The sequence below is a fragment of the Cibotium barometz genome, chromosome 32 (genome assembly GCF_041138505.1).
Source record: "Cibotium barometz isolate CiBa-2024 chromosome 32, ASM4113850v1, whole genome shotgun sequence".
In the NCBI taxonomy this organism is placed as follows: Eukaryota; Viridiplantae; Streptophyta; class Polypodiopsida; order Cyatheales; family Cibotiaceae; genus Cibotium; species Cibotium barometz.
In genome coordinates this window covers 30665841-30685219 of record NC_141077.1, presented here as the reverse complement: position 1 = coordinate 30685219, position 19379 = coordinate 30665841, and the positions used below count along the sequence as shown (strand labels likewise).

General features: G+C 44.4%; 2 protein-coding genes and 1 pseudogene across 4 annotated transcripts in view; 1 reads left to right on the top strand and 2 right to left on the bottom strand.

The window, feature by feature from the left end:
* The window catches only part of LOC147620076 (Putative thiol-disulfide oxidoreductase DCC), a 45646-nt gene extending 26569 nt beyond the window's left edge, over positions 1–19077 (top strand). For all 3 annotated transcript variants that reach the window (XM_086772244.1, XM_086772245.1, XM_086772242.1), the window contains 3 exons: positions 16480–16540; positions 18493–18536; positions 18684–19077. In XM_086772244.1, coding sequence (XP_086628370.1) covers positions 16480–16540; positions 18493–18536; positions 18684–18725 — 147 coding nt within the window. In that variant the 3' untranslated portion in view covers positions 18726–19077. The remainder of the gene's footprint in view (positions 1–16479; positions 16541–18492; positions 18537–18683) is intronic.
* Positions 9330–11201, bottom strand: LOC147620077 (uncharacterized; annotated as a pseudogene).
* LOC147620078 (uncharacterized) lies at positions 9947–10677 on the bottom strand. The gene is made up of 2 exons (XM_086772693.1): positions 10348–10677; positions 9947–10224 (listed from the first exon to the last, which is right to left on the bottom strand). Exons 1-2 carry the CDS (start codon positions 10590–10592, stop codon positions 9960–9962), a joined length of 510 nt encoding a protein of 169 aa, XP_086628819.1. The 5' UTR covers positions 10593–10677; the 3' UTR covers positions 9947–9959.
* Positions 19078–19379: the final 302 nt, after the last annotated feature.

The following is a 19379-nucleotide window of genomic DNA, read 5'->3' as shown; positions in this document are numbered from 1 at the left end:
CCAGATGCCTTGGATTTCACACAGTCAAGCGGTCATAGTGACCAGATGGCCTAGATGACTGTGTTGGATTTGATAGTCGGGTGGTCAGTGTGACCAGATGGCCAAATGATAATTTGACAGTCGGGCGGTCCACGAGACCAGATGGCCCACATGACTGTATTGATGAACACTTGGGCTGTCATAGTGACCAGATGGCCCAGATGAGTGGTATGATTGACTAAGCGGTTTCCTTGGGGAGCCAAATAGCTTAAGAGCGGTTTCCTTGGGGAGCCAAATGCTCGACCATGACAGGACAATCTATGAACAAGAGGATCTTTACAGGTGCATTGCATACTGATGTATGTTTGAATTTCTTTGACTTTTGTGTGAAACACAATTTGTTCTGGTTGCAAAATCTCTTCTTGCTCTTCCACCTCTGGTGGATCCTCCAATACGGGCTCCTCTGGGGGTGGTCTTGTATATGGTTTCAACAAACTCACATGGAAGGCATTATGTATTCTATAATGATTTGGAAGGCCCAACCGATAAACATACATCGTTTATCTTCTTTGTAATCTGAAAGGTCCATAATACCTAGGAGCAAGCTTTGGGTCCTTGTGCTCCTTGGCTTTAGACTTCCTAAGTCTTGCTTTCTCGAATCTCAACAAGACCCAATTCCCTTCTTCAAATGAGACCTTTCTTCTATGCTTATTCGTAGCTTTCTTTTAATTGGCTTGAGATGTCTCAATAGCCTTTCGAACCTGTGCAAAAGCTGTATCCAAGTCTCGAACAAACTCATCCGCATGGAAGATCTCTTTCTTGGTTCGAAGCACGGGCAACAACAATGGTTTGCCATAGATAATCTCAAAAGGAGCTTTGCCTATAGATGAATGAATGGTGTTGTTGTAAGCATACTTGACCAAAGGCAAATACTTCTCCCATTGATCCTTCGCTTTGAGAGCATAACACTTTAGTATATCCAACATAGTGAGGTACTTTGTCCATCGGTTTAAGGATGATAAGCCGAAGAAAAATTCAAGTTTGTCCCCATATTGTCGAAAAGAGCTCTCCAAAACAAACTGGTAGTCCGAGGATCTCTATCCCCCACAATGGACTTAGGCAATCCATGGTGCTTGAAAATCTGTTGAATAAACAATCTCACCATATGCTCTATGCGAACGGTCTTCTTCACTGTAATGAAGTGGGCTTGCTTACAGAATCTATGAATAATAGTCCATATACGATCATTCCCATTTCCTGACTTTGATAATCCAAAGATAAAATCCATAGCAATAGTCTCCCATGGAACATTCGGAATCGGCAATGGTTGCAATAGTCTTGCTAGCTTTTGTTGATCAAACTTGACCTTCTGACAAACCAAACATTCTCGAACATTTCGCTCAATGTCCTTTCTCATGCTAGGCCAATAAAAGTAGCTCTCCAAAGCTTGAGTTGTAGTCAAGATGCCTCTATTTCCCATGTAGGGTGGAGCATGGCTTTCTTCCATCACTTTTGGCTTCAAATCCTTTGTCACACATAACGGGGTTTGCATCATAAGGAAACCCTCCTTGATGACATAGGAGGTCACTAAATCTCCATTCTGTAATTTGTTCCAAATATCCTTGAAATCCTCATTGATAGCATAAAGATCTTTCATCAAAGAAAATTCCATATGATAAGCCATAGAAACTGCATGGCTCATGGGTCTCCAAGATAATGCATCCGCTACCTTGTTGTCTTTTCCATAAATATGTATAATTTGGAAATGAAATTGGGCCAAGTAATTAGGCCATCTGGTATGCTTTTCTGACATCTTCGGTTGAGACATGAAGTACCTAAGACTTTGATGATCCGTCTTGATAACAAACTGAACACCCATAAAATAATGCTTCCAAATCTTCAATGCATGAATGATAGCCATCAACTCTTTCTCATACGTCGGTGCGGTCTTTTCGGCTCCTTGAAGTCTTGGACTTTCATGGGCCACATCATGGCCCTCTTGGTTCAAGACTACTCCAATACAATCTCCTGAGGCATCACATTCAACCACAAAAGGCTTTGACAAATATGGAATAATCAACACCGGTCCTTTGCTAGCATAAAATTTCAATGCTTCAAAGGATTCTTTTTCAGCGTTGGCCAAAGGATTCTTTGTCAAATCATGCAATGGACTAGCGACCACTGCAGACCACTTGATGACCTTCTTGTAATAAGAGCATAAGCCAAGGAAACTTCAAACTGCATGCACACTAGTCAACTCTGGCCATTCCATAATAGCCTTGATCTTGTCTGGATCCATCTTGACTCCTTCCTTGGACACTATGTGGCCCAGGTAGTGAATTTCTGACAAAAAGAACTCACTCTTCTTGCCATCACATGCAACTTGTGCTTGTGCAGTTCTTGAAATACAATATCCAAGTGCTTTTGATGCTCTTCCTGAAACACAATATCCAAGTGCTTTCAATGCTCTTTCTCATTTTTAGAATGCATAATATCATCAAATAAAGTAGCAACAAAATTCCTATGTGGTCATAAGATTCTTTTCATCATTCGTTGAAGGTAGCCAAGGCATTGGTAAGACTGAAAGGCATCACCAAATACTCATAAAGTCCAAATGTTGTCCTAAATGCGGTCTTGTGAATGTGCCCCGGAACAATCCTAACTCGATGGTAGCCACTCTTCAAGTCAATCCGGCTAAAAATGGTGGCTCCATCCAATCTGTCTAGGATGTCATCAATCCTAGAAATAGGAAATCTACTCTTCACAGCGATCTTGTTAAGAACCCTGTAATCAATGCACATACGCCAAGAACCATCCTTTTTTTGAGCCAATAAAACTGGAGAACAAAAGGGTGATGAACTAGGTCTAATCAATCCCTTCTTCAATAACTCATTCACTTGCTTCATAATCTCCTCCTGTTCTGCTTGACTCACACAGTAAGGAGGTCGGTTGGGAGGTGAACTTCTTGGCATGATGTCAATCCGATGATCTTCTGGTCTCTCTGGAGGTAACTCTCCTGGTAGAGAATCAGAAAAACAATTTTCATACTTCTTTAGGAAATCTTTTCTTTCATGATCGAGAGTTGGGAGTGATTCCTCACTCTTGGATTCCTTAGGATCCCTATCATAAATCAAGTATGAGAAAATAGATTTCTTTATTGCTTTAGGAACCTGAATATGACTAATGAGAGGAATGTATTTCCCTATCAAAAGTTACATTTTTGCCCTAAGAAGGAAATCTAATCTTGTTTCCAACCCAATCAATGGTTGGATCAATCTTCTTATGCCAAGGCATACCTTAAATTACATCACAATGTCCAACTTTACTAACAACAAAATTCTCATGATCCGCATAATCCCCAATTTGTAAATGAAGCTTCCCCAAGGTAGGAGTCACTTCCACTGACATTGCCTCGAAAGCGGCACCTGCAGAAATAGGAGCTCCAAACCTCTCTGGACGGAGGTTCAAAGCTTCCACTACTCAGGGATGGATATAGTGATGAGTAGCACCGCTGTTAAAATGAATAAGCACCGGTTGGTTAGCCACTTTGCCCCAAGCCTTAAAAAGTTGCCTTCTTTCTGGCGGTGTATCATCGTGATGTTGAAGTTCCTTTGGTAATGCGTTGGTTTGAGGTGGCTTGGCTTCGTGCTTTGGCCTGTCGGGACATTTTACGGCCATGTGTCCTTTCTTTCCACATTCAAAACACTTCCCTTCCTTGACATATTCCTCAAGTTACTTGTGGGACTTCCTTCCTTCAAAAGAGTGGAGGTTTGTTCCCACTCCTATCCTTCTCTCGAGGCTCGGTCCTCGATTGGGATCCAACTTTAAACTTCTTCTTTTGAGGTGGATCTCGGTTGTCACTTTTCGTCTTACCCACCATCCAAGGCATGTGCAAAGCCTCGGCTTGCAAAGCTTTGTCTTGGGCTTCCTCCAAAGATTTTGGACCAATCATATACACTACTTGCATAAGCTTAGGTTGAAGTCCATTCACAAACTTACATATTTCCATCAGTGGGTGGTGGAATAGGATTATAAGCAGTAAACTTCAATGAAACAGCTGAAAAGTTGTTAAGATAAGCTGTCACATTCTCACCGACTTTTTGCTTTACCTCATCCCACTCTTTTTTCACATCCACTTCAAAAGCTGCGGCTAGAAACTTTTTGTTGAACATAACCTTGAAGTTGGTCCATGTCTTCGGCTCGGTTCCTTCTTGTACCACCTTTAGCCACCAATTCAAGGCGGCATCCTTCAAGTGCATGTGAACCATGTGAAGCTTGGACTTTTCGGAGAAGTCCTCTCCTCCAAAAGTGGCATCGAATTGCTTAATAAAAATAAAGCTTCTTGTGTATCCCGCTTACCATAGAAAGCATCGAACTTGACACTCTTCTCTCTTGGCTTGAAGTCCACTTTGCCGGTTGTTGTAGGCTCCTTTGCCTTCCTTTCTCTTGCTCGTCTCCCGAAGAGGTTGCATCCGAGAGAGCAAGCCTAGGAATAGCCTCCATGTGTCCTCTGCGGGGAACAAACCTGGTGGCTCTAGATCCTTCTGCACGGTGATTCCTTTGGCACGAAGATAGGCTTTGGCAACTTCAACTCCTTCGGCTTCGGTGGCTCTATCCTTGATGAAGTCTTAAAACATTTGAGCCCTTCTTTTGTCCTTTCCCCTTTTGGCTCTCCAAGCAAGGAATTCTTCATCCCTGAGCAAATGCCTGAATTGCTGAAAATCATTGTACTCTTCTGATGACATGGCCTTGGTCTGATGAGTAATGGATCGATGACCGTGGTTGCCATCATAGTTGTTCCCATCCTGAAGTCCCGGATCGGCCTCATAATTTTTCCCTTCATTAGGCTCTTGGTTTCCCTCTACTCTCGACATGGCTCTGTCACCCCAAGAAAGATTTCTCGAGAGAAATTTTGCTCTAATACCAGCGGGGTGTGCTATGGCAGATTCCACCATGTATCCAAGAGAGAGAAAAAATAGAGAGAGAAGCTAGAGAGAGGGAGAGTGTAGGGTTTTAGAGAACTTTGCACAGGGCACACTAAGCAGGAACAGGCCCCGCCCCCTTTTAGGAATTTATTCAAGAACAATCCAAGGGCCCGCAAGCCAAGATCAATACATCAATGAATACAAAAGCAAACAAATATGCTATTGTCTCACCGGGCCAATACCAAATTCAAAGGGGGAATTTGTCCAAAACTTGAGCAAAAGCACAAATTCTCCACAAGTTTGATCTTCCTGCACGAAATCCAACGTACCCCAAGCTTGTAAATGAGGTACACAAGTGATAAGTGTAGATGATGAAGTTTATGATGATCAACAGCAAAGTAGACGCCCAATCCAGAGTAGAAACAACCCAAATAGGTCGTACAACTGTTTTTTGCCGTACAAATGTGTGCGAATCAGAACAGATCCACGTGGCAGCACAACAGTAGCCAATCGACGCAGAACAGCAGCGCCGTACAGTGTATGGCCGATTGATGACGTGGCACAAGGTGACATCAGCAGTGCTATGGAACAGAAGCAGGAAGGCGACGAAGAATTCCACGCTTCAATTATGATGGGGGAGAGAGGCCCATGCTTGTTTTATACCTGTGAGGGTCCTGCTTTGTGCCCAAAAGCTAGCCGTGCTTTTGTTTTACTTTTTGGTTTGTTTTCTCTTTTTCACTTTTCACAATAAAATATTATTCAAATAAGGCTAACTTTTCCCAAGTGCTTTTGTGCTTGGCTTTTCCAGCTTTAGACTTTTCCCAAGTGCTTTTGTGCTTGGCTTTTCCAGCTTTAGGGCCTTACTTTTTGGCCCTAGAGTTGCTTTTTGAAAAAGCAACTTTTGCTTTTCGGTCCTACTCAATCCCCTCTTGCCAGTGATGTTCCTGGCTCATGGTCAACTCAGTTTGACTTTTTGCTTTTCTATGCTTTTTGACCAAAATTGGTGCTTTTCCATGTGCAAACCTTATGGTCCCTGTCCCCATGCCTTCTTCCACCAGTGCAGTGTCCTAGCAAGGGTTCCATCATATGATAAAGTGCTAGGAAGGCCAAACAGTTACACAAGTCCCCCAATTTCTCCCAACTTTTGCTTTTCGGTCCTACTCAATCCCCTCTTGCCAGTGATGTTCCTGGCTCATGGTCAACTCAGTTTGACTTTTTGCTTTGCTTTTGCGTCTTCGTGAGCACCTCCACCCACGAGGTCTCCCGGGCCTTCTTTTCTTCTCCCTCTTGAAGTGTTCTCACTTGGGCCTTGATGGTGTTCAGCTTCTCCATCATGACAGGCTGAATTTCACCTTCCTGCAGCTTATGTTGAGCACGTGCTTCTTCTATCTCCTTCTTGAGATTTGCGATCTCTGCATCTTGGGCTGCTATCCGCGCTTCAAGCTTCTTGACTTTGTCAAGAAGGCTCTGGTTGACCATATTAATTGCATTGTCCATCTCTTTCTTGTGTTGTTGGATGGCTGCCTTGATCAGGTCTTCAATGTCGATCCTCTCCATCTTGTCTTGGGCTGAAAAAGGCTGGTTTCGGGTTAAAAATTAATTAACCCTTGGCCATAGGAAGAGCTCTGTGTGTGTCTGCAGCGCTTCCCACAAGGAGAGAGGCCAGAGGGGGCTGTTGCGAAGAGAGAGAAAGATAGGCAGCAGGCGGGAGAGGGAAGCAGGCGGGGGGGGGGAGAGAGAGAGAGAGAGAGAGAGAGAGTGGCGGGAGGGGGCTGCGAGGAGAGACAGAGAGATGGCCAAGTCCTTTTTTGGGGCGAGCAGAGAGAAGCGAAGAGCACGTGGGGGCCGAGTGAGAGAAGCGAACAGAGAGAAGCGGGCGAACAAAGAGAAGCGAAGAGAGAGGGGGAGTTGGCGGAGGGTGGAGTCGATCAGCTAGGGGGCGCACAGCAATCGTTCAGCAGTCGCACGGTGGGCAGTGAGCAGGAAGGGAGCGGCGGCTACACAGGAGGCGGAAGGGTCAGGCGAAGCGAAGCGGCGGCTAGAGAGAGAGAGAGAGAGAGAGAGAGAGAGAGAGAGAGAGAGAGAGAGAGAGAGAGAGAGAGAGAGAGAGAGAGAGAGAGAGAGAGAGAGAGAGAGAGAGAGAGAGAGAAAAGAAAAGAAAAAAAGAAAAAGAGGGACACAGTGCAGCAAGGAGAAGGAACGGGCGAAGCAGCAAAAAGGAAGACGGGGGGGCGGGCAGTAGAACGGAGGATAGGGGGGCAGTGAAGGGAGGCACCACAGGGGGGGGGGGTGGGTAGCAAAAACAAAACGAAGGAGGGGGAATGAGCTGGGGGGGAGGCGGTTGAAGCATTGCGAGAAGGGGGGGGGGGGAGGAGGGATCGTGGGTGCACAAAGGGCTGGGGGGAAAATGTAGGTGTCGCCAGTGAACCCGGGGGGGGGGGGTGGGGGAGTGGGGCTAGGAGAGTGCGCACGACTTAAAAAAAAAATTTGGTTTTCTTGTTGTGCAGCTCTTTGCCATGGCTTACATACTATAAGCAATCAATCAAAATTTAAAAGTTAAAAGATAGTTTACTATCTAGAGAAGTGTGAGATCCCTGCTCTCTCTGCGCATCGAACTCTGGAGTGCAGCAACCTTGCGCGCAGGGCAGAGCTTCCCACTCGGGGCCTCCCCACGAATGTCTGGACAAGAGACTAATCCGGCGGCTCTTCCAAAACCGAACCCGGAAAAACTTCCCTCGCCCAAAAAGCATAGGCGATTTCTCCCGGAAAATCTTCTAACGTAGTTAAGAGTCTTAACTATCCTTTGTATTCTGATTGAACCCGTGGGTCACATGGCCGAATCAAAGGAGGAACTTGCACTTGGTTCATAGAGGCCAACGCTTTTTTTCCCTATCAAAAGAGGCATAGCCGTTGATTCTTTTTCATAGAACAAGAATTATCATGTGACTTACTTCAACTATCGTAACTTGAACATAATTGAATTTTATTATAGGAATCCATCGATCCAACCTAACCCCATCCAATCCTATGGGTGCCAACCGCCTTACCACTGTATTGATAGGATCCATTATAAAAATTTGGTTATGTTTTGTCCCGGGTACCAGGGAAAAGAGTTCCCAAGCCCCTAGCCGACACTCATGCAAAATTTAAATAGACACACCACTTATGCACCCGATATGAAATTGCCTTTTCTTAGACTCAACTATTTCCAAAACAGCATTGCAATAAAACCACAGTGTTTCCATCATAATCCTCAGTATTCCATTTCCAGGTCTGATTTCCAACTTTTTCACTTTCCAACCATAAAATCCAATTTCCAGTCATTCCTTCCTCGACGTACCTATGGCATTATAGGCAACCAGAACGCTCACTACTTGGTCAGTCTCTCTAGGCTCACCTAGTACTTCACTCAGGGGTATTTTCAATAGTTCCTAGCCCATAGTACCTAGGAGTATAATCTCATAAAATCCATATGGACTCTCCGTTTGAAGATCAGCTAGATCAATCAACAAGATCCATTTAAAAGAGCCATGAACTTATCCGTTAAAGACCAGCAAGGCCAATCATCCAGATCCATGCCTGTTTTCAGAAAACAACTCCAACTCATTTTCTTCCTCGACTCACGCGTGGGTATCGTGGGCGACCCAGAGCCCGAGCACCGTATGGTCAGCACCCTCTAGGCTCCTTCGCAGGTGACCTAGCGCTTCACTTATAGGCCGCTTTCTTGGTCTCTCATGCACCGTACCAGAAGCTCACCATTTTAACTGAACCTAGGCTGGTCAAGACCTCGGCCGATCTTGCCACGTGAGACGTCCTTCTTTGACTCTCCGTCAGTTGTTGCAAAATTTTCCACTCAGGTCTCCACGACCTCATTCCATAAGATAGCCAAAATGCTTCTCCTAGCATTCTTGACGTAAAACAATCTTTAAAAAACAGGTTTTACATACAAATACAGTTTCCAAGCAAAATTTTCATCATTCCTTATCATTTCACATCATTCCTCATTGTTTCTCATCATTCCACATCATTTCTCATGATTCCATATCATTTCTTATTATTTCTCACTTTTCCACATTAATTCACATCAGATCATTTCACATCAATTTACATCATCCCACACATCAATCCACATCACTCCACATTAATCCACATTAATCCACATCACTCCACATCAATCCATACATTCCACATCCTTCCACACATCACTCCATATCATTCCACACATCACCTACATCATTCCACACATCGCTACACATCACCCTACATTATTTCCTCACCTCAATCCAATTTATACAAACAAGGTGGTCTCTTTTCGCTTTGAGGCAATCAGTTTTGATTATTAACTTTCCTTGATCTAGTTATCAGAATCTTTGTTTCACATCAACCAAGTTAAGAGTACAGTTACTCTACTTTTCATACTGACAGAACTTTCTAAGTCTCGGCCAATTACTTGGCTCAGTTAAAGACAACTTTTTCTCAACTGAATTTAATTAAGTCTAAATTCCCATTCACTTTTGGATCCTCGATCCTTTCAAGGATTCCAGATTCCTTTCCTAGGAAATCTAGGAATAAGTCAGTCACAATTATTTACGTTCATCCAACTACGCATGTTTTTCGTCTTTTTCTGGGAAATCCTTTTCCCGTTCAGAATGTATCCAAGATTCTATTTTTCAAGAATCTAGACGTATACTTCAATTTCGAGAAGTTAAATATATTCGTGATTCCTCTTTTTGATTAAAATTTTATTCATGTTTTCTCGATGCATTCCTATGAATATTTTCACATTCTTTTCTCAATTCTCCCAAAATAAAATATGCTCATTGCTTTCATTTTTTCCCTCTTTCGAAGAAGCTTCAGATTGGAATTGACAAAGACAAGACGCTTTAATTGTGCAAACAACAAGCAATTTCTTTTCTTTGTGTGTATGGCCGCAAACAAGCTCCAATTTCTCTCACAAGCGCCGGAGGAGCAATCTTGTGAGAGAACCCTCATAGCAATGCGTTGTAGCTCGGCACAGTCACCACCATACTTCTCCCACCAACTGACAGGTTTAAGCTAGGCATCTCGAAGACTAGCTCGTGGTGAGCCAAAATCAACATCATGCATGTCGCGAAACCGAAGAAGCTGGGTCTCGAGAAGATCTTGTGTTATTGGGTCTCTCTCCACTTTGGTGGTGTACTCTCTCCATCCCACATTTAGCTCGCGATCATGTCTCTGAGGATCTTGTCTCCAAAGTGGATGCAAGATGTGGCTAACAGCATGAATTGGACGATGAAACCAATCCCATCGTGTTTGCCATATCTCCTTGATTTCATCCATCCTTTTGACATAGAAGTTTAGAACAAAAGACAATAAATTAGAATCTAGAATACATTATAAGAAAAAAGACTCAAGAGTCAAAAGCAAAGAACGACTTACATCCTACAACTTACAAGTAGCATACCTATCATCATCAAAGAGGTTGCTTGCATTGAAGGCCGCGCCCACCTTCTCCATGAACTCGTAGATGAGGCCCATGGTGCATCCCTCCGAGTCGCTAAGGCGTAGTGCTGCGATCAATGGCTCCATGAATGCTACAATGCACTCCGCATCATGCCAAAAGACTGCCTCATAGATGAGATCCTCAAATCTTTTGCCCTTTTCGGTGCGGCTACCATCCCATGAAATCCATCTGTCATCCGTAATCATACGCCGCAAACCACGTCGACATTTTACCAATTTTTGGAGGACAATGAAGAGGTAGGCAAAGCGGGTACTTGAAGGCTTTGCGAGCTCCGTCTCACAATTTGCCCGATAGATACCAAGAGCTCGTTGCTTTCTTGTCACATAGTTTAAACTCAGCCTTCTTCACCACATCCGCCACCCATGGTATGGCTCCCACATCTTCAATTAGAAGATCAATCGAATGCGAAGCACAAGGAACCCAACTGATTTGTGGATAGTCTCTCTCCACTAGTGCGCCGACAGCCTTGCAATTGGATGCATTATCTGTGACTACCGCAACCACATTCTCGCTTCCCACTTGTTCTATTGCTGCCTTTAGATGCCCATAGATAAATTCAGCTGTATGTGCCTCCCCGGAGCCACTATGAGAGTCAAGAACATGGTGCCGAGACAACAAGAGACAAGGATATTTAAGAGAGGGCGGCGTTTGGTGTCCGACCACCCGTCACACATAATAGTACACCCATACCTTGCCCATGCCGCATGTATTGGTGCTAGCTCCTTCTCAAGGTCCATGACCTCTGCCTTCAATTATTTGGTGCGAAGAATCTCATATGATGGAGGCTTGAATGTGGGCCCACCGCACTAAGCATGTGTAGAAAAGCCGGCTTGCGAGCATGGTCAAAGGGCACATTGCACTCGAAGAAGTATTGCTGAACTCTTCGTCTTGCATTCTCATGCTTGATTTTGGCCCAACTTTGTTGAAGAGACTTCTTTGGCACATTTGGAGGTGGAGGGCTTGTGGTGAAAGATGGATGTGCACCACCGCTATGTGGATGAAAAGAGGCTAGAGCTCGAGAAGAACCGGCAACTGATGATGCGGGAACATCCTGTTGTGGTGAAGTCTGGGAGGAATCTATGATGGAAGGTGCCGTACCTTGAACGTCAACTCGGGCTCTCTTTCTGGCACGAACAACACTTGGATCTTCACCCAATTTTTGAATGACATCGTCGGGAATGTTGCTAGGACACACATCAACTCCCTGGCCAGTAATGTGGAGAAGGTGAGCTCTAACACGCGGTGCACTGCCGGTGTAGACAATGTTGCAATGCTTGCACCGCCAATTTTTGTCGGCCTTGTTCTCGATCACTTCATCCCATACCGCTAATTTCTTTCTCCCCATGTTGCGTCTCACACGAGTGCCGCCGCCTGCGTAGCCTGTAGGTAGTAATAAGTATGCGTGTGTGAGTGTGTGTGTAGATAGTATGTAATATGCATTGAGACGAGAGAGAGAGAGAGAGAGAGAGAGAGAGAGAGAGAGAGAGAGAGAGAGAGAGAGAGAGAGAGAGAGAGAGAGAGAGAGAGAGTTATGTTGCTGCCTTGGGGGCCTGAGCAAGAGTGGGTGGGGAAAGCGAGGCGAACGACCAGAGATGAGAGAGTACCGTACCAGCGGCTAGCACAGCGAGGAAGCGAACGGCGAACGAAGGGAGAGAGGGGGAGCAGCGAGCAGGGGCGAACGGAGCGGAGATGAGAGAGAGAGAGAGAGAGAGAGAGAGAGAGAGAGAGAGAGAGAGAGTACCGTACCAGCGGCCAGCACAGCGAGGAAGCGAACGGCGAACGAAGGGAGAGAGGGGGAGCGGCGAGCAGGGGCGAACGAGAGGAGCGGAGATGAGAGAGAGAGAGAGAGAGAGAGAGAGAGAGAGTACCGTACCGGAGAAAGGGGGGCGACCAGCACAGCGAGGAAGCGAACGTGTGAGGTTGGAACTTGGGCGTGCAGGTTCGGGAAACGTTAGCCTGGCAAATTTTTTAATAAAAAAAAAACCTCACGTTTTTTTTTCAAAAGGACGTTTTTTATCCAAAAAACGTCCCATCGAGTATTTTTTATAAAATACGCATTTTATAGCTGCTATGACTATGACCCTGAGGAAGGTTCTTAGAGCGCACTTTCTTCTTTCTTCTTTTCGGGCTCAGTATGGGATGTCATAAATTCAACAAACTTCTCACTTTGTGTGAGCTGCATAAACACATCCATAACACCGGCCAAACGATTTTTAAACTGAGCATCATCTTCCTCTTTACTAGGCACATCTTCTGGCTGTGTTACATCCTCATATTGCTCATCATCTGCAGCCTGTTCTCCTGCAAGAATGTCCTCAGATTCATTTCTCTCAGGAGACGTCTCTTGCTCTTCCTCTTCATGATAAAAATATTCGTCTTCTGTATCAGACATGTTGCTGAATTTTTCAGCGATGACTTTCCTCGAGTCAACCAACAGCTCACCCCCTTAAGAAAGTTGATGATGGGTCCCGGCAACGGAACCTTGAAACCGGCCTCTGGTAAAAACCAAAGTGCGGTAGACTAGCAGTCACCCTTCCACTTGTAGTCTAGATATAAAAACAAATTTGATTAGAGCTAGAGGTTCCCAAATCTGAAATGAAAACGACACCTGTTGGCCCCAAAGCTTGGTGCCCCTTGCGGTATTTCTTTATTTAATTTCAAAGAAGATGTAAAGCTGAGTACAACAAAACCAGCCAGGAGAATACACCTGTATGTCCAATCTGGCAGCCCACAATACCTCTTAGCACAGAGGATTCACACACACAGATCTGTGTCCCACAAAAGCAACACTCTGTGTTCCCCTCTGATCAGCCAAGACTATTCAGCAGGGCAGCCTTGAGCACACATCTGGCATATCCCATGTACATGGTTCCACAACTCAGCACAAACATACATTCACTGTCCAATCTCTGTTTCCACCCTTTCAATCTGCCATACCCCTCCTCTCACAAGGGGCCAGATAGCACAACTCTGTAGAGCAGACATAAGCCAATGGAAAGAAAGATAGATGGACAAGTTCAGAGCTTACCAAATCAGCTCGTGGTTCTGCACTCGTGAAGCCAATCGTACCAATCTGTACTTGCCTTCTTGCAACCACCTGTCTGATACACCAAATAAGCTCTGATACAGCACTGCCTGTAACTGTCTGTATAGTCTCTACGCCTGCAGCTGCTGCCACCTGTACCTGCTGGACAGTACAGTCCTTGACACTCTGCACCTGTCCGTACAGGTCTACAACACTTGACTGAATCTGTCCGTACAGAACTGTACGGACTGTGTTGCGCACGCCTGAGTCTGCCTGTTCGCCTGCTGTACCCGACTGTACCAGTTGGTACAGTTCTGTACCTGCAACCAGCCGCCTGTGTCAGCAGTCGTACAGCCGCCTGTACCTGCTGTACGGTTCCCTGACGGCTTCACCTGCACCAGCCAACCCAGAGCAGCAGTCGCCTGAACCAGCGCCGCCTGTACTTGCAACAACCGGCTGTACCTGCAGCAGTCGTACACTGTACGTGCTGTCGTACAGATCTGTACGGGCAGTCTTCACAGAGTTGTACGGCCTGTCTAATCAACTTGCTCTTCTCACACACACAGCAGCCAAACAGTCGACAGTCTTCTTCTCTTTGCATCCATGCATGAACTTGCACGACTCCCCAAAAAGCTAGAGAGAGAGAGATGAGAGAGGCGTGTAACTCCAAAAGTGGAGTGGCCTCTCTCCAAAATTGTCCTAGAGCCCCAACTTTAATAAACATTAAAGTTCCCTAGGGGCCACTAAGGCCTAGGGGCAACCCATGAATAAAACATTAAAACATTAATGTTCTTGTTCCCCCCTTCACACCTAGAGATGTCCACACATCATTATGTCTGTCCGGGCACCCCAAATGTGAATCATTTAATATTTTTTTTTGCTCAGCAACCACCATGCCCACACTTGTGCTGTTCCATTTTCACAGGGTCATGACACATGAGAGTTACATTATAGGTTTTGTAGGTGACCTCGAGGGTTTACACACTTGGGCGGCCAAAGTTAAAAGTTTGATCCTCGGACTCATTTGGCCACTCTAGCTAGTGTAAACACCTATTCTAAAGCTAGCACTCTCAACCTAGGATCCCGTGGTGCGTCCGTAATAGACAAGCGGCGAGGAGCACACATGTAAAATGTACAATACATGGTTTTCTTGCAAATTCCGGCCATTCCGACGCTTGTGGCCCCAAAGACAGTGAAAATAATACGGTGGGCGGCATCAACGCCAGAGAGGTCTCTAGCAAGGGTTAACATGGGCCACTAAGAGTTGTTGGCTATTCGGAGTCTTGATATGTGTTTCTATCCTATTTGTGTCTGTGTGTGAACAACCCCAAAAGGGTTGTGTGTGTGTAAACTTATTCGTATGTATGTGTGTGTGAACACCTACTTAGGTGTGAACACCCCCTTATATTTGGATAAGATAAGTATGACATGTGTCATGTGTGTTTGTGAGTTTGATTTGTTTGGGTCAAAAGATAAGGTTGTAAACCTACAAAAAGGCATTGTACTTGTTTGGTAATTATGTATCAACTAATCAAATATCATTTGGTAATTATGTATCAACTAATCAAATATCATTTAGTCGTACAAATACTCTCTCTAAGAGTCTCTCTCTCTCTCTCTCTCTCTCTCTCTCTCTCTCTCTCTACACACACACCATGAAGAGCTTTCATCCTCTACACCCACTTTGTATCCATGATGATGAAGATGGTGATTCTCCATGATGAGGATGACGATGATGATCCATACATATCTATAATTACCTAGGTATTAGTGTTAGTTCTTTTTGTTATGTTGCCCATTTTTCCACCATGATGAGATTCCATGGACACATTGTATACCTTTTGTCTCATAGACCGGTTGGGCCTTTTGCAAGACGTTAATATATCTTCTTCTTCTTCTTCTTCGTCTTGGTGTGCAAGTTCCCATGGGTCACCATTTTAAATAAATGGTATCAAAGCTAGTCAAACTCTTGTTCGCTGCCGTGGCCGCCGCCCATCAACGTGGAGAGTTGTCGACTATTGATTGGTTGTAAACCTACAAAAGGCATTGTACTTGGTGATTATGTATCAACTAATCAAACATCATTGAGTCATGCAAATACTCTCTTAGAGCCTTGCGCTCTCTCTATTTCTCTCTCCTTTCTCTCTCTCTCTCTCTCTCTCTCTCTCTCTCTCTCTCTGCACACACCATGAAGAGCTTTCATCCTCCATAGTCTCTTGGTGTGCAAGTTCCAATGGCTCGCCATTTTCAATACACCAAGGTAAACATAGAATGAGACAATCTTCACAAGATCCCCTCTACATGTGAAGCTCAATCTAGATGTGAAGGGACAGGAGGTATTGAAGACCATTACCTTGGTTTTACCAAGGTTAACAGTGAGGCTCCGCTGAGTGCAAAGATCATGTAAGGCATCCAAATGTCTTTGAAGTCCCTTGGCTGATGTCATCTGCATAGAGTAGTAGGGGTATGAATATGCCTGCTAGTGTGGAACCAGCCTGGCCAAATCTGTCAATGAAGCTCGAGATCTCATCAATGTAGAGACCAAAAAGAGTGGGTGATGGAGGGAAGCCCTGTTTCATCCCAATAGTGCTGGAAATCTCCTGCGACATCTCTCCTTGGGATCTCACTCAATCGATAACGGACTCATAGAGGGCGATGATCCTCCAAGCCATGTCGGATGAAACTCCCATCTCCTGTAGAGAGTGCAGGAGGTGGGCTCAGGGCACAATATCAAAAGCTTTGCCAACATCCACAAAGCAGCAGCGAATCCTCTGAGGTCGTGCTCTACCCTCCTCCATGATGGTACGGAGGGTGAAGATGTGGTCAAGGGTAGAGCTTCTCCTCCGAGAGCCTGCATGTCCTGAGGCTCTGCATCCCTGTCTATATGCAAATGAACTGAGCTCCACCTCTAGCACCAATCCATAGAGTTTGGCGGCCAATCATGATTGTTTTGTAGTCATTAGGAGAGAGAGAGAGAGAGAGAGAGAGAGAGAGAGAGAGAGAGAGAATGGAAGGTTATTCATGATGAGTTTCTTTGAATTTTGTAGATTGCTAAAATTGCTGATGCTGTCTATTCATTGTGGGCAAAGTATCGGCTGCCTATCACAGGTCTTTTACGGCAATGCACCATGAAGTTTCTGGTTCTTCAAAATTATTACTGATGTATGGTGGATCATGTGCATTTGTGTGTGGATTTGCATGTCTGGTTGCATTCGTGCATATTAGAAAAACAAAACAAAAGAAAAGTTTGTTAATGTCTAACAAAAAGTTCTATGAGACAGTGCTGGTGCATCATTCTACATGCATCACGCACAGTGACATGAAAAAGAAAACCTAACATTGGCAATTACGTAAGTTAGAGTAGCCAAAAGAAGGGATAAATCCTTGAAACCACCAATGTGTGCAAGGTAGGGGTAAATGCGTGTATCCAATCAGAAGAGAGAATCATGTGTCATGTGTGTATCTATTTTAACTGAGGTAAAGGCAAAACACCAATGGACAATGAAGGCATGATATGTCATAGCCTCATAGGGTTACGTAGCCATCTCAAGACCTGGTTTGGTGATGGATGTGAGGGGGTTTCAAAATCACTACAAGATCGCAAATGGTCCATTGTCCCTGAGGAGTGTGTGGGCATAGTGGTCTGGTCTGCTAAGCTTTGGGCCTTTGATGTGTTCTATGTGCCATCCTCTTGCATCTAGCAGCAGCTAGGCATTTGGACATCAAGACGGAACTTGTCATGTGGCTTTTGGGCTTGCTGTCCAATGCTTTGCAAGAAAGATGCAAGGAGTGTGCGCCTAACACCGGCTTTGTTTTTCTTGACTCGTCTGTCCCATCATGAGTCGGTCTGTGTATGTCATGCGGAAAGCGTGCCATCTTCTGTGACTCAACGAAGAGTTCGGAATCCTTCTTGGACTAGGCCATAAAATTGCACTGTAATTTCCATGGAAGGATTGCGTGCTCATGCATATCACATACTTTGTATGTTTGTATCCCTTGATTCTCATGTGTGCATGGCACCCCTTTCCTTACCTCAACGTGGAGCCGATGCAATGACACCCAGAGCTGGCCCATAGAGATTCTTAGTGCATGTGACATTAATCTTTAGGTAAACATGACACATGAGTAAACCTACTTATTGCCACTGTCAGAAAGTGATCTCAGTATATGAAGGCTATATATCAATCATATCAATCATCATTGAGTCGTGCAATTTTTCTCTCGCTTGAGCATTGTCTTTCTCTCTCTCATACACACCATGGGTACCTTCCATTTACCCTAGCTCCTAGCTGCACTGTGAAAACCCTAAACTTGAACAGGCTTGGGCGTGTACAAGAGGTAATCCCTGTTCTGGGCTCTGGTGAGTTTCTGTGTAGAAGGCAATATCAAAACCCTTGATCGGTGCAGATTGCAGTTCCATAGTGACATGGAGAGTGTTTCTTTGGACTCATGCGCTTTGTATCCGTGTGTTTTTTCTCTCGCTTTACTGCAATAAGAACTCTTCCATCCCGGTATACTGCACAGTTATTTGATCTCTGTGAGCTTGCACTTGTTTGAGACACTCCTTTTATGCTTGATTTGCATTGGCGTGAGATCCTCGTACATATAAACCATTCTCTCTTTGAGTGTCACTCTCTATTTTGGTACTGCTAAGTGGGTTGCTGCATCTCTGAACTTGACCATGAGAGGGCGTTATTTTGTGGTATCCTTACCACTGCACAGTACTCTCGCCAGGAGTGGATCCTGAATGGCCATAGTTTCAGTAATCACCTTGGTGATTGTTTCAAGTGGAGATTCTTTTCTGGGTATTTCATGCCAAACAATCCAAGATTGAGTATCTTGGACTACCTCCATCTCTTCTTATGTGTTGTTGGGGCCAAAATATCCATCCAAGGAGATGCCTCCTTGGCTTGTGCATCAACGTTTTTTTCAACTACCAGAAAACAACCTCATTCTTGAGATGTCTTGATTAGCATAATTTTCCATCATTAACCACTGATATATTTTTTGATAAATGCTTCAAAAGTCTACTGTGTGCTAAGAATCAGGATGATTTTCAGGGCGCCCACCATTAATTCAGATTTTGCAAGAAAGACAGAGAAAGGTATGCACTTAAAATTGTTGGTATTGAATCTTTGTGATGACTAAGTGAATGGTGATTCATGGCTTTTCCTTCTGAGAGACCAACCCGCAGTGTGTTGAGGTTTTTGTATTCTGCATGGATGGCTCATTGGGTTTAATTGGTCACCAGGTCAAAGAAGGCTGTGATTTGGGTCAGTGTCAAATGGATTGATTTGTGTCTCTTGAGCAGGAGGCTCCACAGAACCAAAGCTGTCTAATCATTTATTTTGTATTTGAAAACTATAAATATCGATGATTGGCATGTGGACATGATAATTAATTGTGTAATAAAATTAAATTACACCTTAAATTGTATAACATTCAATATAAAATAATTTATTATTTAAGTGCAACTTGTTGGGTAGAATTGATTGCTTTTCAACTTGGATGTCAGCTTTGATGGCCCATCGGCTGTAAAGACATGATCGATGTTCTTTGAGTGGGAACAAAATGCACAAAGCTTCAATGGATAATCCAAACTTCTCCATTAGTATATAAAGCATAAAGAGCCAAGGTTGTTCTTCTTAGATTCTCATTGAGTCTTATATATCACTAAAGTTTGGTGTGCTTGAAGAACTATCCTTAACTGAGGAAGGGATTTAGAGGATACACTCCTACACTAACACCAATGAGTTCAAAGTTTTTAAGGGTGGTTCTCTCTCTCTCTCTCTCTCTCTCATTTAGAGGATACACTCCTACAGCGACCCCAATGAGTTAAAAAGTTTTTAAGGGTGGTTCTCTCTCTCTCTCTCTCTCTCTCTCTCCTCTCTCTCTCTCTCTCTCTTACCCCAATGAGTTCAAAGTTTTCAAGGGTGGTTGTCTGTGT